This window comes from Chiloscyllium plagiosum, chromosome 48, assembly GCF_004010195.1.
Source record: "Chiloscyllium plagiosum isolate BGI_BamShark_2017 chromosome 48, ASM401019v2, whole genome shotgun sequence".
Lineage (NCBI taxonomy): Eukaryota > Metazoa > Chordata > Chondrichthyes > Orectolobiformes > Hemiscylliidae > Chiloscyllium > Chiloscyllium plagiosum.
The window spans coordinates 1,685,006-1,703,781 of record NC_057757.1 but is presented as its reverse complement, the minus strand read 5'-3'; the positions used below and the strand labels follow the sequence as shown (position 1 = coordinate 1,703,781).

Genomic DNA, 18,776 nt, shown 5'->3' with positions numbered 1-18,776 from the left:
GGGGGTGAGGTTGGAGTGGGTGAGAGGGGGGGAGGAGTTGAGGCGGTTAATGTCGCGGCGGCAGTTGGCTATGAAGAGATCGAGGGCGGGTAAGAGGCCAGCACGGGGTGTCCAGGTGGATGGGGTGTGTTGGAGGTGGGAGAAGGGGTCATCAGAGGGTGGGCGAGAATCTTGGTTGAAGAAGTAGGCGCGGAGGCGAAGGCAGCGGAAGAATTGTTCAATGTCACGCCGCGTGTTGAACTTGTTGATCCGAGAGCGTAGGGGAATGAAGGTGAGGCCTCTGCTGAGGACTGATTTTTCATCTGATAAGTTTCTCAGTCTAACTATTATTGATTCCCATTTTTTGTTTCAGGTAGGGGTCTTACGCAATCAATTAAGACCCTGGTAAATGGTTCCTCAAATGCGGAAATAAGTATTAAGGTTTCTGGTTTTATCACTGCCTAAGGTTTTCCAGTTACCTGACATGTATGAAATGTATATCCGGCAAAATTCAACCACGTCCTTATGCAGTCCAGGCCAATAAAACTGTTTTTGTATGTTGGCTTGAGTTTTCCTTAACTCCCAAAATGAGTCAGAATACAGAATGTTGGGAAGTTAGTGTGTGTAAAATTGTAAAATGGGGAAAGCATTACCTGGTCCCTTTAATAGATGGTGTTTTTTCCTGTGCTTAGTGTTAAAATGAATGTCATAAGAAATAGGAGCAGGAATAGGGTATCTGGCCCTTCCAGCCTGCTCTGCTATTCAATAAGGTCATGGCTGATCTTTTCATGGCCTCAGCTTCACTTACCTGCCCTTTTACTATAACCTTTAATTACTTTACAGTACAAAAAATTACCTGTCTGAGCTTTAGAAGCATTTACGGAGGAAGCTCAACTACTTCACTGGGCAGGGAATACCAGAGATTCACAATGCTCTGGGTGATGGAGTTCCTTCTCAATTCAGTCTGAAATCTGCTCCCCCTAATTTTGAGCCTATGCTTCTAAATTATCCACTGGGCAGGGAATACCAGAGATTCACACTGCTCTGGGTGATGGAGTTCCTTCTCAATTCAGTCTGAAATCTGCTCCCCCTAATTTTGAGCCTGTGCTTCTAAATTATCGATTCACTTCATAATTTTATATATTTCTATAAGATCCCCCCAACCCCCCCCCCATTCTTCTAAATTGAATGCAATCCCAGCCTACTCAGTCTCTCCTCAGAAGCCACCCTCCTCAATTCTAGAACCCACCTAGTGATCCTTCTCTGGCAGCAGCCTGGGTTTGCTAGTATTCAGGGCGTTCGAATTGAAGCATTTGTTTCGAAAGGCCAAGCAGCAGTTTTATCAAGACAATAGGTTTTAAATTTAGCCAGTCAATTTAAATCAGGCCCATAGCTACCAAAAAAGTTATTAAATTTAAATCTGATAGTTTTGTCAACATAGGACCAATCTGATTATAAACGTACTGATAGGTCATCATGGGTATAAAAGAAAAGGGGAAGTTGAACAATTGGCAGAGCTAACTGCCATCCTGCCTGAGTTAGCAGCTCTCAGCTCTCTCTCTCTGTCTCTCTCAAGAGGGAGAGATAGAGAGAAATTGGCTCTTACATTCATCTTTGTATTAAGGAAAGTATCATCTTAATAATAACAGTACCAACATCAAAGAAATGACGGGAGAAGGCGCTCCCGATAGAAGAATCTGAGGAGGCATTCCTGGAGGAGGATCTGACGGAAGAAGGCACAGAACATTCTGGAAGATGTAACCTAGCTGTAATTTTTGAGAGACTAAATTCTATTTGATTTTGTGTAAGTGAGACTTGTATGGAACAGTATACCATGAGAACCTGGCTGTATTTGGAAATAGTTAGTAGTTAGAAAGGATTCATTCTGTTTGTTAATAGTTCAGTTTATTTGTACACTGTTAAGAGTTAGATAAATAACTTGTTACGTGTTGATGTTAAAGTGAGTGTAAGAAATTTGTCTTATTTTACTACTAGAAGTTGCTGAAAGAAAAATGGATTGCATTCCTTCTCGCACTTCTTTTAACAGATTATAGGATGAGACGATCCCCTTTGGGGCAGCGGGGAGGGGGTGGTGGGATCAACCTCCCCTTTATAACAACAACGATGAATCAGAATACAGAAAGGAGATAGAGGGCTTGGCGATGTGGTGCAATGATAACAGCCTCTCTCTCGATGTCAGCAAAACTAAAGAACTTCAGAAAGAAAGGAGGAGAACATGCCCTCATCTACATCGACGGAATGCAGGTTGAAAGGGTGGAGAGCGCCAAGTTCCCAGGAGTGCTGATGACCGACAACCTACCCTGAACGTCCCACGTAGATGAGACAGTCAATAAGGCACAACAATGCCTCTACTTCCTCAGGCGGCTCAGGGAATTTGGCATGTCCATGAGGACCCTCCACAACCTTTTCAGATGCACAATAGAAAGTGTACTGTCCAGCTGCATACCAGCCTGGGTATGACAACTGCTCTGCCCAGGAACGTAAGAAACTACAGAAGATTGTGAGCGGAGCCCAGACCATCATGGAAGCCAAACTTCCTTCTGTGGACACCATTTATACATTGCCACAGAAAGACTGCCAATATCATCAAAGTCCCATCCCAGTAATGCTCTCCTACAACCTCTTCCATATGGCAGAAGATGCAGAAGCTTAAACACACGCACCAGCAGGTTCAAGAACAGCTTCTTCCCTGCCGTCTTTTGACCGATGAATGGACTCTCTGACAAATGAACTTCAACTTCCTTACCTTTATTCTTTGTATTTTTTCCTGCTTTAACATTAGGCTTTGTGACCTTCTAACCAAATAGTCGGGAAAAATCTCTTCCTGTAATATGATTTCCTGTGATACCTCAGTTGCTTGATTTTCCACTAGCTTTTCAACCACAGTAGGCCTCACTCTCACCTGTGATCCAGCTATATCATTACCAAGGATCAGTTGTAATCCTGGAACCGAGAATTTCTCTATTACTTCTACTACCACTTCACCACTTTTCACCAGACTCTCCAACCTCACTTTATATGATGGAACGCTGCTCTTCTTACCATGAATTCCACATATTACCACCTTTTCTGGCATTGCTCCTTTTGAATTACGTATCTTCTAATGTCTCACCATCAAAGATTGACTTGCTCCCATATCTCTCAAAATTTTGATTTCTTTACCCTCCTCCTGACGTACATTGGTAAACCTTACCCTTGCAAGTAAATTGTTTAAAGACATCTGGCAGTTCCTTCTCAACTAACCCCTGACCAGGTTATACATTCTAGTGCAGCTTTTTAGCTTTCTCGTCAACTAAGGCAATGTTTGGACATATTTAAACAGATCCTTACCAGGCCTTTGGCTATGATGGGTTTGTTTGTCATCACTGTTCTTCTCACTAAGTCTACCTTTTACCTTCACCTCTGCCCTTTTAACTCAACTTTCTTCTTTAATTACCAATGTCTGAAGTTCAAACATTCTCTCTTTCTACTTTTCTTCTCTCTCTCTTTCTCCCTTCTGCTAAGGCTATCCTTTCCTTTTCAATTTCCTCTGCGAGAGCTATTGTCTCTCTCTGCTTTTCCTCCGCTTTCAATCATAATTCAAACTTCCTTCTCATGTTCAAGCGGCTTCATTTTCAATTGAAATGTAGTGTTTTCCGAAGATTCCATTGGCATTCCAGGCAACTGCAAATTCTACATGACTGCCACAGCACTTTCCCTTTTCTTACAGGTACAGGCAACTCCACGTTCAGTTTGTTTGCCAATTTTTAAAGTTTTATCTTGCTCACTTTCTCTAAAGCTTCCGAAGTGACTTCTTCCACCCCCCAGGAATCTTTTAGTGACTGAAAGAGCCATTATTACACAAGGGACACCCAGATTAAACCAACCCAATTCAACACCTGAAATAAAAGACACCAGCATTTACCACTCGCTACCTTTGAGTCCAATAATCTTGAACCCAACTTGGAATCATAAATTTTGATCCCATCAAGAGCCCTCAATTCGTTATGGACCAGACAAAACCCCCTCAAACTATTCAGAAGACAGTCAAGATCATAACTTTTTCATATTTTAAAGGTAAAGATAAGGTGTTGCATTCCAAATACAATTTGATTGGTCAAACTACCGGATTTAAAGCAAAACACACTTTATTCATCGACTATAATTGAAATACAACAAAAGAAAGAAGGAATAACTTAACTCAATTGGAACATTTAACAGAACAATTGCTAGAGTAACTGTTACTAATTAATTGGTCCAACAAAGCAACATCCTATAAACACACCCTTGGCAAAAGGAGAATTCAGAAATCAGATTGACTCATATGTAGTTCTCCAGTTCAGGATGAAAGAACATCAAAAGACCATTCTGAGAGAGACTGTAGCAACTGATTCACTCCTTCCAACCCGACAGCAACCCTAGCAACAACTTCTCAAAGCTAAATTAAAGATCCTGGTACTGTGGCAGTTTGGCCACACCCATTCAGGCTGCTTCTATTGTTCAAATGTAAAAGAAACAGCCAAGATTAGATTTTTTTAAAGTTCTTTATCTTCTTACACAGTGCTTGCCACCTGTCCCCAATCCCTGTCAAAAAGAAACCAAGACAAAACATACCACTTAAAGCCACAGTATCATCACACCATCGAATTGTAACTGACTACAAATGGCTGGAGATAAACAGTGCTGTGTTTACACCAAGCTTATAACTATTGTAAGGAATACAGGGGCTACTCAAAGTCTTTTGCTGGAGAAGGAAACAGTTCTTCCTCCAGAGGGTTCAATGAAAGCCAATGTAAATGGGATTCTTGGAGATTATATCTCATTTCCATTATACAATGTTCATTTAGACTAGTAGTAGTCACAGTAGTTACGAAATTACCATGGTTGATTTACTCCTGAGTTGATTTACTCCTGGGGAATGATTTAATGGGACTGAAGGATGCAGTTTCATTGATAATTATGGAAAATCGAGTTGTGGCTGAAGAGATGGTACAATTAGAACATCAGGTTCCAGATAAATTTTCATTGTGTATAGTGACGAGAGCAACAGCTAAACAAGTTCATCACCAAAAGGTCACATTAATATGCTAAAAAATATTAAGTAGCCTAAACTCTATTTAAGAATTAGGATAATTAAAAATAAAAGTTTGATTTCCTGAGGAGCATTGAGATACAGAGCAAATCCGTAACTCGTGAAAAGTGGCAACACAAGTGGAGAACGTGATAAAGCAGGCGTACAGTATGCTTGCCTTAATCAGTCAGGGCATTGAGTGTAGAAGTTGGTAAGTAATGTTGCAGCTGGATTCAACTTTAGTTCGGTCACATTTGGAGTATTGTACACAGTTGTGATCACCACACAACAGGACGAGTGCGGAGGCCTTGGACAGAATGCAAAAGAGGTTTACCAGGATGTTGCCTGGATTGAAGTGTATCAGCTACAAGGAGAGTTTGGACAAACTTGGATTTTTTTCACCAGACCATCAGATGGATATTAGCAGACTCTCAAAACAATGATTAAAACATATTTTCCTAAGTATCCACAGCATTGGAACAAAAGGATTAGTTTTATTTTTAAATTATTTGATACACAGGATTCACCAAATAAATCTACTGGCTTTAATCCATTTGAAATGATCTATAGCTATGATATTAGAGTTCCATTAAAGTTTACTGTTGGAATATTGTGTGGAATTCTGGTCTCTTTCCTATCGGAAAGATGTTGTGAAACTTGAAAGGGTTCAGAAAAGATTTACAAGGATGTTGCCAGGGTTGGAGGATTTGAGCTGTAGGGAGAGGCTGAACAGGCTGGGGCTGTTTTCCCTGGAGTGTCGGAGGCTGAGGGGTGACCTTATAGAGGTTGACAAAATTATGAGGCGCATGGAGAGGGTAAATAGACAAAGTCTTTTCCCTGGGGTCGGGGAGTCCAGAACTAGAGGGCATAGGTTCAGGGTGAGAGGGGAAGGATATAAAAGAGACCGAGGGGGCAACTTTTCACACAGAGGGTGGTACGTGTATGGAATGAGCTGCCAGAGGAAGTGGTGGAGGCTGGTACAATTGCGACATTTAAGAGGCATTTGGATGGGTATATGAATAGGAAGGGTTTGGAGGGATATGGGCCGGGTGCTGGCAGCTGGGACTAGATTGGGTTGGGATATCTGGTCTGCATTGACGGGTTGGGCCGTAGGGTCTGTTTCCATGCTGTACACCTCTATGACTAGGGAGAAGTCCTTGAAACAAATAATTAAATCCTTAGTGTTGGATTACATGTCCATGTTTCTAGAAAGAATCACTGGAGCATGTAGGGTAGCACAAGACCAATTGAAAATTTCACAAATAAGAGAATGTGCAGACAAATATTCAACAGCAGGACCTTGATCAGCTGGGAAAGTGGGCCGAGAAATGGCAATGGAGTTTGATGTAGATAAGTGTGAGGTCTTGCATTTTGGAAAGTCAAATTAAGGTAGGAGTTTCATAGTGAATGGTTGGGTCTTAAGGTGTGCCGTGGAACAGAGAGACCTTAGAGTCCAGGTGCATGGTTGTCTGAAAGTGGAGTCACATGTAGACAGGGCAGTGAAGAAGGCTTTTGGCACAATGATCATCATCAGTCAGGGCACTGAGTATAGAGGTTGGGAAGCTATGTTGCAGTTGTACAGGACACAAGTGAGGCTGCACTTGGAGTATTATGTTCAGTTTTGGTCACCTTGCTATAGGAAGGATGTTATTAAACTGGGAAGAATGCTGAAGAAATTTAGAACGGTGTTGCTAGGACTCAAAGATCTGAGTTACAGGGATATATTGGACAGGCTAGGACCTTTTCCTTTTGAGGGTAGTTGACTGAGAGGGGATCTTATAGAAGTGTATAAGATTATGAGCGGCATAGAAAGAGTGAATGCACCCGCTCTTTTTTGCCATGGTTGGGACTGGAGGGCATCAGTTTAAACTTAGAGGGAAAAGAATAATCGAGAACCTGAGGGGAAACTTTTTTACACAGAAGGTGGTATGTATATGGAAACTGCTGCCAGCGCAAGTAGTTAAGGCGGGTATGTTAACAGCATTTATAAAGCATTTGGACAAATACTCGAATAGGAAAGGCTTCTAAGGATATGGATCAAGTGTAAGGAAATGGGGTTAGCGTAGATGGACATTTTGGTCAGCATGGACCAGTTTGGGTCGAAAGGCCTGTCTCTGCGCTGTAGGGCTCTGTGACTGTATAAGAGTATGAAGTATTGGTATTATTGCCTTTGCGAGGTGAACATCTGAAGTAAAGTGCAGTGATCCATACTGTTATGACACAGGGAGAACAAGTCAGACCAAATCAGACTCGCTAACATCGGATTCACAACACAGCAGAATTTAAGCATTCGATGACCCTCAAAATTGCCCTCTTATCCCTAACCAGACTTTAAAAATAACAGATACCAGAACCAAATGTCTAGCTTAAACCAAAATTAACAATTTACTATTAATACTGTAACTTTAGGCAAACCTAAACAACAAGATAATCTAATTAATGTCTGTGATTTAAACCCAAACTTCTTTAGTCATAACAATTACTTTCACACACAGACTGTCAGTTAAGGGATAAGTTAAAAAGAAAATAGAGGTTGTAATTTGCTAGTTTAATAACTACCTCAATGATGGGTACCATCAAAGAATCTTTGAACAATTCATTATATTATTGCCATACTGGTTGAATTCCAAAGCCACCAGTCAACATAAACAGCTTCCACCAGCTCCAAGCAATATTCACTTGTTTCTTATAAACTGGGATTCTTTTCTCAGAAAATTCACAGTTCATGTTGTTACATCTGGCTTTTCAACCCTATGAGAGTCATTCTGCCTCAAAACCATGCTTTGTATGTTGCCTGTATTGAAAACATCAGGCACAATCTGTATCTGTCCCATTCCTTCCAACCGGTGCCTAGGAACTGAGTGCAGTCCAGGTATAAGGCAGATAAAAATCTGCCTTTGATTTTGGGGAAACACCAATCCAAAATTCACAATGAGTGTTACCAAGGAATATATATCGTATTGCGACTCACCTGAAGTTGTAGCAAAAACCAGGCAGTACAAGTATGCAACAGCTTTTGTGTTGTACATTGTATTTCTCCTTTTTAAAATTGGATTGGAAACCAGACTTGGAAGCAGCAAAACGAAATACGAATTAAAATGGTTGAAGTTAGAACGTCAGAGGTTTTTCAGCTGTCTCCGGGTAAAGGCAAACCTAATTCAAAAGGCGAATCAACCATCCACTGCACAATAGTGAAGGAAGTGTCAGAGCAAGTTGAAGTGCATGTTGCTTACACCTTCCAATAGTGACCTTTGTAACTGTAGTTAAGTACAGTAAATTAGACCAAGCCCATACATTCCCTGAGAATATAGCATCCCCCAACTAATCTCAGTGAGAAAAAAGAACGAACCTTGTAAAGTGAAAGTCTTCGGTTTTTCAGCCAATGGTTATGTTTTCTTTCTTGTTCACTTGTGGGAACATGGGCCCTATCTTTAGCTGCCCTTGGACATGTAGTGTGCTGGGTCTTTTCAGAGGGCAGATGACAGTCATCCATATTGCTGTCCTTCTGGACAGCAGATTTCCATCCCTCAAGGGCATCAGATGCACTTTTCCTGACAACCAGTAATGGTTTTATGGTTATCAGTAGATTCTTAATTCCAGATTTTTTTTTTGTTTTTATTCATGGCAGGATTTGAACCCAGCTCCCCAGAACATTATTCTGGATTAGTGGTGCTGGAAGAGCACAGCAGTTCAGGCAGCATCCGAGGAGCAGTAAAATCCTGATGAAGGGCTTTTGCCCGAAACGTCAATTTCGCTGCTCCTCTGATGCTGCCTGAACTGCTGTGCTCTTCCAGCACCACTGACCCAGCATCTGCAGTCATTGTTTTCCCCAGAACATTAGCTGAGCTTTGGATTGAATAGTCCAGTGATAGTACCACTAGGCCATCACTTCCTCTTTGTTATTACCTTTTAAAAAACATGTTTCTGGGACGTGGTGTCAAATATTAAGTTAAAATATTATTATTCTAGATTTTTATTGAAAACATATGTCACCCTCTATCGCAGGATTGGAACACAAGCCCATGGAACATTAACTTGGGGCCTCTGTATTATTTATCCAGTGATATGAATAGCATACAACTGCTTCACATGTGTCATGTGTCTTGAGGAAAGAATTATACTAAAATTGACAATCACAAGACATTGTCTTCCTTTACAGTATCCTAGCATCTTTGAGAATTTCAAATGATCATTATGTTTATATACCACTCTGAGATAGCAGGAGTAGACCATTCTGCCCTTTAAATCTGGTCAGTAGTTCTAGATTGTGGCTGAGAATCTATTTGAACCGTTTCTGACAGTCCCGTTTATTTTTTTACTTCTCTTCTTCTTTTCTGGCTCTCAGAGGAGTCGTGACACTTCTTTTTTCTACTTTTTTATTTTTCTTTTTACCCCACACTACCGCCTAAATGCGGTAGTGCTTATTTTTCCCCAGCACCCATGGTGTGCGTGTGCAGGTGTGAGACACAGTGAGAGACACAAGGTTCTCGAATCTTTATTTAGTTTCACCACAAGGAAGATAGGAAAACACTCCAGTGGCCAGTGACAAGCACTGCCCTTCACAAAAGGGCAGTGCTGTGTGATCAAACAGTGAAGGGGAGGGCAGGGACTAAATCAAAATAGAGTTGGAGGGGGAAATAATGCACTCCACTCCCTGCAGCGCCCACCTCTCCCTGAACAACTCCAGGGTGTTGGTCGACACCGCGTGCTCCTTCTCCAAGGACACCCGGGCTCTAACGTAGCCGCGGAAGAGGGGCAGGCAGTCGGCCCTAACGACCCCCTCCACGGCCCGCTGCCTGGACCTGTTGATGGCCAGTTTGGCCAGGCCCAGGAGCAGACCCACGAGGAGGTCTTCAGACCTGCCCTCCCTCCTCCGTACCAGGTGCCCAAAGATCAGGAGCGTGGGACTGAAGTGCAACCAAAAGCAGAGAAGGTTTTTAAGAAAATCAAAAAGGGAGTGCAAACACCCACACCCAATATACACGTGGTCCATGGACTCCACAGCACCACAGACCAATCCTTTTGTTAGCCAGGGTTATTTGATTGGATCAGATTAATAGCACCAATCAGAGAACTTATATTCTGTGAGGTTTAGCTTGCTGATCTCATTACAATCACTTCACCTCCCCACCTCCTGTGTCCATAGCTCAGTCCCTTTTCTAGCACCTGGTCCAGTTTGTCTGCCTCCGCTTCGGATACAGGTGGTGTGTAACATGTGGGAGGTCGTCTCTTATGCCAGGACTGCACAGTAGAACTTCACTCTCTACTTGCAGCAGCAAAGGTGTCGAGGTGGCTACAATCGTCATGTTCATCTCTGATTCTGAGAACCCACCAAAATTTGATAGAGAGGATGAATCTTCTGGTTCAGGCAGCATTTCCAATTGTTCTGAGGTGCAGGACAAGGTTTGCTCCCATACCATTTGTGATTTAGCTACTTTCATGTAGTCCACACGCTTGTTCAGGACTATTGCACCTACTTGGACTTTATACATCACTGGGCCCGACCTCAGACCTACCATGCCTCTTACCCATATGGGACTATTTGTGTGATTCTTACACCAAACTTCGTCCACTGTATCAAACTGAGTCTCTCGCTTGGCAGAGTCTCATGTCCTGCATTGGAATTCCTGATGCTGTTTCACCAGGTGTGGAAGATCTGAAAAAGCAAAGACTGATTAGGGATAGTCCACATTGATTTGTGCATGGGACTTCATGCCTCACAAACTGCGATTGAATCTTTTTGAAGAAGTAACAAAGGTGGATGTGATCCATATGGACTTCAGTAAGGCGTTTGATAAGGTTCCTCATAGGCAACTGGTGAGCAAAGTTAGACCTCATGGAATACAGGGAGAAGTACCATTTGCATACAGAACTGGCTCAAAGGTAGAAGACAGAGGGTGGTGGTGGAGGGTTGTTTTTCAGACTGGAGGCCTCTGACCAGTGGAGTGCCACAAGGATCGGTGCTGGGTCTACTACGTTTCGTCATTTATATAAATGACTTGGATGTCAACATAGGAGATATAGTTAGTGAATTTGCAGATGATACCAAAATTGAACAGCTGAAGAGGGTTACCGCAGATTACAACAGGATCTGGACCAGATGGGCCAATGGGCTGAGGAGTGGCAGATGGAGTTTAATTCAGATAAATGCGAGGTGCTGCATTTTGGGAAAGCAAATCAGAGCAGGACTTATACACTTAATGGTAAGATCCTAGGGTGTGTTGCTGAACAAAGAGACCTTGAAATGCAGGTTCATAGTTCCTTGAAAGTAAGAGTCGCAGGTACATAGGATAGTGAAGAAGGCATTGGTACGTTTTCCTTTATTGGTCAGAGCATTGAGTATAGGAATTGGGAGGTCATGTTGCAGCTGTACAGGACATTGGTTAGGCCACTTTTGGAATATTGTGTGCATTTCTGGTCTCTTTCCTATTGGAAGGATGTTGTGAAACTTGAAAGGGCTCAGAAAAGATTTACAAGGATGTTGGCAGGGTTGGAGGATTTGAGCTGTTGGGAGAAGCTGAATAAGTGGGTTTCCTCCGGGTGCTCCAGTTTCCTCCCACAGTCCAAAGATGTGCAGGTTAGGTGAATTGGCCATGCGAAATTGCCCGTAGTGTTAGGTAAGGGGTAAATGTAGGGGTGGGTTGCGCTTCGGCGGGTCGGTGTGGACTTGTTGGGCCGAAGGGCCTGTTTCCACACTGTAATGTAATCTAATTTTTAAAATTTTTTCCCTGGGGTGGGGGATTCCAGAGCTCGAGAGTGAGAAGAGAAAGATATAAAAGGGACCTAAGTGGCAAGTTTTTCAGGCAGAGTGTGATGCATGTATGGAATGAGCTGCCAGAGGAAGTGATGGAGGCTGGTACAATTGCAGCATTTAAGAGGCACCTGGATAGGTATATGAATAGGAAGGTTTAGAGGGATATGGTCCAAGTGCTGGCAAATGGGACTAGATTAGGTTAGGATATCTGGTCAGCATGGTTGAGTGGGACCAAAGGGTGAGTTTCTGTGCTGTCCTTTTCTATGACTCTATGTCCAGACAAACTGGTGGGAGTCTTCTACCTATTAGCCCCTCTGCCAGTGCTATCCCTGTAGTTGCATATGGGGGTAATCATGTAATCAAATATGAATTGTGACAACTTGGTATCTAGCCAGGCTATAGGCTATTTCTTCAAGCCAGCCTTCAAAGGTTGCACTGCCCTTTAAGTAAACCAAGTAGACAGTTGCATACTGTGATTTTCGCAGATTTTTGTCCATAATGGTGTGATTGCCAATTTCTTCTTTTTCTATTGGGATGTATTTACGTTCTGCATTAGCCGGAGTCCTGGATGCATACACTATTGGGTGTTCCTCTCCATTGGACCACCTATGAGCTAATATTAGAGTGGTGCTGGAAATGCACAGCAGGTCAGGCAGCATCGGAGGAGCAGGAAAATCGACATCTCGGGCAGGTGCCCTTTCTGATGAAGGGCTCCTGCCTGAAATGTCGATTTTCCTACTCCTCTGATGCTGCCTGACCTGCTGTGCATTTCCAGCATCGCTCTAATCTTGATTCTAATCTCCAGCATCTACAGTCCTCACTTTCACCCATGAGCTAATACTAACCCGATGCAGTACAGCAAGGCATTGCATGTCAATACCAGATCTTTCTTGGGATCAAAGTGTGTTCACTCCTTAGATGATGACATCTATTTCTTTACTTCATTGAAAACCCGTGCTTGTCAATGGGAACGTTTCTAAGGCTGGTGCTTTTTGAGAAATGGAAGGAAAGGCGTCAGTATGGATGCCAGGTTATGTAGGTACTTTTCTTTAAGGAAGGCAAACCAAACCATTGAGCTTCAAAATCAGTATGACTGGTGCTGCCCATTCTGCAAATTGGACTGGTTTGATGATTCCTTCGCTTTCCTCTTTTCCCATTTACTTGGTTTGTACTTAACTCCGGCGAAGAGCTTGGTCACGGCGACAGCATCGACAGTGGCAACTGAGCCTAGTGCAGACTCGAGTGGGCCCAACATGGACTTGTGGGAGAAAATTCCAATAAAATGGCAGCAGAGAAGTTGGCGGGTGAGGCAAGCACAGATCCTGATTATGGCATCGGTGGCTGCTACACTGGTAAAGCCCACTGGCAAAACATGGCACCTGATGATCAGCGATTTAAATGTTAGTTGGCCTTTGGCGCTGACGGTGTCAAAACAGGGGAATGGTCATCAGGGCCACATTTGCAGAGAAGGAGGCATCTGCAGTGCGTCAGAATCAGAGATGTCGGGCTTCAGCTGCAGCAATGCGGTAGACCTGAATTGGTACTCCTGAAATCGACTGTGATGCGGGGGCATTGCTGGATCCAGAGCCAGTTGTAGAGACCCCTTCAATGTCAAATGGAGCATAAGAAGGGAGGATGATGAACTCTGTTTTTACATATATTTAAGTCTTATATTTTAATTTCAGTCTTTTGTCTTAATCTCTGCTGTTAATCGAAATGGCACCAGAGCATTGTAACATGTTACACTTTTCATTGTATTTATTCGTTAAATACAACCAACAATAAATCATTCAACTCAAGCTCCAGTTCTCACATCTTTTGTGATAGATTCTATCACTTTCCCTACGACTGACATTAGGTAATCAATGGGTAATAAACGGACTCATTGTCTCTATCCTTCCTTTCTTAAATAATGGGGTTTGTTTTGCAAAAGCTGAAAATGTGTTGCTGGAAAAGCACAGCAGGTCAGGCAGCATCCAGGGAGCAGGAGAATCGACGTTTCGGGTTTCGGAATATCCTGACTTGGATTTATTTATATAATCATGAGTAGCAGATGTTTGATTCAAATAAGTTTAGCACCACAGAGAGGCCAATATAGAATTAGCCATCATTACTCCTGAGGAAGATCTGACCTAGTTGATGTGGGGAAATAACATGGGCATGGTATAATCCATTTTCCTGAAGTTTTTATGGATCTTGATACAAATATAATTTGCATTCTGAATGGAAACCCCTTCATGGCCTCACCTTTTCCTGTGCCTTTTATTTCCTCCAGCCATCCAATCCTCTGAGAGCCCTGATGTCCTACAATTCTTGTCCAACTCCTTTCTTTAATCTTCTGCATGTCTATGATGGAGATGTCTCTGCAATGGTGGTCAATAGGTAATTTCAGAATCTGAGTGCAATGATGACAAAGATCGGCAATATATTTGCATGTCAGATATGGAGAAGAACTTGGTAATGGTGGTGTTGCTATGAGGTTGCACTTCAGGCTATTTTTATGGTTCCAACCAGTGGAGAGGTTTCCCCCTGATATCCATTAATCCAGTTTTGCTCAGGCTCCTTAATGCCATAATCAGTCAAATGCTGCCTTGATGTCAATGGCTATCACTCTCGCCTTACCCGTAAAATTTTCGGTTCCCTTGTCCATTTTTGGTCCAAAGCCTGTAAAAATGCCAGGAGCTGAATGGTCCTGGCAGAATCCAAACTGAGTACCTGTGGGCAGGTTATTCCATTGAAAGTGGTACCTGATACCACTGATGGTGAGCCCTTGCGTTTGAGGTTTGGTTTGTCCTTTCCTCATGGATTCAGTCATACCTGAGCAATTTTCCTCATTGGCAGGTTGACAACGTTTGTAGGTGCACTGGAACAGCTTGGCCAGCTGAGTAGCCAGTTCTGGAGCACAAGTATTCAGTGCTATTGCTAAGGGCTTATAGCACTCCAGCTGTTCCTTGATAGTATGTGGAGTGAAGTAAGTTGGCTGAAGATTGGTATCTGTGCTGCTGGGGACCTTAAGAGGAGATTTACAATAAGATACTGTCCCAGGCCCAACCGTCTACAGTTGCTTCATCAATGACCTTTCTTCTGTCATCAGGTCAGAAGTGGGGATGTACACTGACGATTACGCAATGTGTAGTACCTTTTGCGACTCCTCAGATATTGAAGCACTCCAGGACCAAATGGAAAAGATTTGGACACGATTCAGGCTTGTGCTGATAAATGGTATGTAATATATTTTGAATGCACCATTTAAGTTCAGGATATGATACATGTATGATGAGTTCCTATATGATCTCAATGCTATGTCTTCTGTTGTCAAAGCTGAATATGCTGTTGTTTCTTCCATTGACTTAATCAATGCCAGTTGGTATTTCCAGTCTCATTCCCTTTTTAAGGCTCAGGAATAATTTGATACAGTTCAGTAGCTTGATAGGCCACTTCAGTCAACACTTTGCTGTGGATTTGGACAGCAGATTTCCTTCCTTAACAGCATTAGTGATCTTGGTGGGTTTTTACAAAATTGACAGTGAGTTTATGGTCATCATTAATTTTAATTATAGATTTTCTTCTTTTAACTGAATGCAAGTGCTATCATCTGCTGTGATGGTCTTAGAACATAAATCCTGGGAATTACCTGGGTCTCTGGATTAATAGCCCAACAACAATACTACTTCACTACCACCTCCCCTCCAGTGTTATTACTTGTAATCATTTGAAAGTGCAAATGTTACTTTAGTTTAATATCAATCGACTGGGGTTTGTGATTATTAAGGTGAGTTTGCTGTCCCTGAACCAGATTCTGTCCTAATGAGGGTCCAGTGCCATCTTGGAGCTGTGGAACATTGTACCTGGCAATGGCTTTTCCACCACTTTTGAAGAAATCTGTGAAGAAACGTGTGTAATACAGTTTGCATCAGATCCAACAAGTTACAGAAGAGGCTGAAAATATGAAATTTCCTAACTATTCCGTGTGAACATATAAATAATTTATTATTATTGCACTCCTTGTGAATTTATTTCAGTCAAAGTCCACTTTGTTTATGTTGCTGAAACTTGAGAAATGACAATGGTAAATATTGGTGCATCTTCAAGTTTCAGTTCAAAGCCATAAAGATTATACATTCTACGTCAATAATTTTTTTTATCAGGAGAACATTGATCTCTCTCTCATCTCAATGACTGCAATTATCTCATCTCCAATCACATCTCTGTATAAAATAGAGGTGTGATGTTTAAGTACATGAGATACAAAGAGGAAGAGGCCATATGGGACCATAAATTTGCTTTACTGTTAGCGTTGTGTTTTAGTCTCAAATCCATTTTCCTTACTAGCCCCTTTATTTCCTTCAAGCCCAAAAATGTATTCATCTTAGTCTCAAACATATTCAATGTCTAAGAATCCACACTGTTCTCGGGCTAACAAATCCTAAGTCCTCCGAATAGAAATTTCTTCTCAGTGTAGAATGGCAACATGTTTTCCTGGGACCATACCCTAGAACTTCAAACTTTCCAGCTATGGGGGAAACAAGTTCTCAGCATCTATCCTTCCAAGCATTCTCAGAATATTCTATGTTTCAATTATGTCACCTCTCAATCTTCTAGTTCCCAGAGCGCATCGGTCCATTCCCTTTGACCTTTCCTCATTGAAGTGTTATAGCTGAGATACGTGTATGGTGGTTCATGAGGGTAAGATTTTTGTTTATCTATTAGCGTTTCTGATTTAACTTGGATCATGCACCTGTCTTTTCACTACTACGTCCTCCAATACCAACAATGCCAAGCCATTGTCTGATATTCAGGTCTGTCTTAACAAAAACAGTCCATAGCCTTGTAACAGTATCTCTTGCCCCACTTAACAAACGTTTGTTCTCCAGGCTACCAGCTGCCATAATGTCAGTCACTTTTGACTGAATGCTCAAAGCATACATTAATTCTGTTGATTCAGTTGGAAGTTCAAAGACTGTGGAACAAAGCAACTTTGACCAACTTTCATCCCTTAACAAACGCCAAGTAAAAGACCACCTGATGTTATATTCATGTGACCTAGCCTGGAATGTTGCTCTGGCAGTTTCTATTTAACTTCATCTCTTAACATCTTCCTTCTTCCACTGTTTTGTTTTGTCTTTATTTTCCACTGGAAACCTTTTGATTTGGCACAATCCTTAAGTCGTTCTTAATTATCAAGCACTACACATCAAAGTTACACTGAATTCCAAAAGCTGTATTTTACTATAGTCTGATTGGAATGTTACTCATGTCTTGTTATATGGCTTGATGAATGATTCTTCATGTCCTTCTAAGGTCCATTTGAATAAAATAAATCAAACTTTGAGCAAGCGCAGGAAGATTAGGTAACTAAGGCTGATGAGGGCGTCCTGGTGTGTTGGCTTTGTGTACCTTTGGAAGGCAGTAGAAGTCGCCTACATGAGAAGTACGTGGGATGAGGGTGCGTAGGGAACTCTGAAGGACTGGATCCAAAGTTCTGATCAGTGTGTTTAATTCTCGGGTGTGTCCTTTGGTCGCTTCAGCTGGTAGTTGCCTGTAGTGTTCCTGGTTGTTCAGTTGTCGGTACACTGATGAACTGGAACAGTCATCACAGGGATCTGTAGAGGAACGACCAAAGAAGGTGTCAACATAGACCCCACCGGAGGGCCGCTGCCCTGGGCTTGACGTGGATGCTCAAACTGTCAGGAAATATATAAATGCCAGATTCATCAGCCGTACCCACAAGGTGGAGCAAAACATCATCCGTTCACAACACAATGCCACCCAGGCTCTTAAAACCAATCACAACATTGTCATCAAACCAGCAGATAAAGGAGGAGCCATTGTCATTCAGAATAGAACAGATTACTCCAAGGAAGTGTACCGACAACTGAACAACCAGGAACACTACAGGCAACTACCAGCTGATCCGACCAAAGAACACAGATCTCCAGCTTCTGTCGCGACACTACGGATTTCTTACAGAAACTCAGCACCCACTCCAGCACCAGTCGAACCGGGAACATTCCTCGTCACAATGGACGTTTCCGCACTCTACACCAGCATCCCCCACAATGATGGCATCGCGGCAACAGCCTCAGTACTCAACACCAACAACTGCCAATCTCCAAACACCATCTTACAACTCTTCCACTTTATTCTTGACCACAACGTCTTCATCTTTGACAACCAGTTCTTCATCCAGACACAGCCATGGGGACGAAATTTGCACCCCAATATGCCAACATTTTTATGCACAGGTTCAAACAAGATTTCTTCTCTATGCAGGATCTCCAACCAACATTATACACCAGGTACATTGACGACATTTTCTTCCTCTGGACCCATGGTGAGGAGTCACTGATAAAACTACACAGTGACATCAACAAGTTTCATCCCACCATCAAACTCACCATGGACTACTCTCGACTATCTGTCTCATTCTTGGACATATGCGTCTCCATCAAGGATGGACACCTCAGCACCTCACTCTACCCGTAAACCCACAGACAACCTCACAATGCTACACTTCTCCAGTTTCCACCCAAAGTGTATTAAAACAGCCGTCCCCTATGGACAAGCCCTACGCGTACACCGGATCTGCTCAGATGAGGAGGAACGTGACGGACACCTGGAAGTACTCAGGGATGCCCTCACAAGAATGGGGTACGATGCCCAACGCATCGACTGCCAGTTCCGACGTGCCACAGCAAGGAACCGTAATGACCTCCTCAGGAGACAGACACGTGCTGCAACCGACAGGGTACCCTTCGTTGTTCAGTATTTCCCAGGAGCTGAAAACTTACGCCATGTTCTTTGTGCCCTGAAACACATTATCAATGAGGATGAGCACCTCACCAAGACCTTCCCCACACCTCCACTACTTGCCTTTAAACAACTGCCAAACCTCAAACAGATCATTGTTCGTAGCAAGCTGCCCGGCTCTCAGGACAACTCCATACAACCCTGTCACAGTAGGCGCTGCAA

At 42.7% G+C, this 18,776-nt stretch overlaps 1 protein-coding gene across 1 annotated transcript in view; it reads right to left on the bottom strand.

The window, feature by feature from the left end:
* LOC122544378 (uncharacterized protein DDB_G0271670-like) overlaps positions 1-8,206 on the bottom strand; it is a 23,105-nt gene extending 14,899 nt beyond the window's left edge. Inside the window, exon 1 of the mRNA XM_043683622.1 lies at positions 8,022-8,206. Coding sequence (XP_043539557.1) covers positions 8,022-8,079 — 58 coding nt within the window. The 5' untranslated portion in view covers positions 8,080-8,206. The remainder of the gene's footprint in view (positions 1-8,021) is intronic.
* Positions 8,207-18,776: the final 10,570 nt, after the last annotated feature.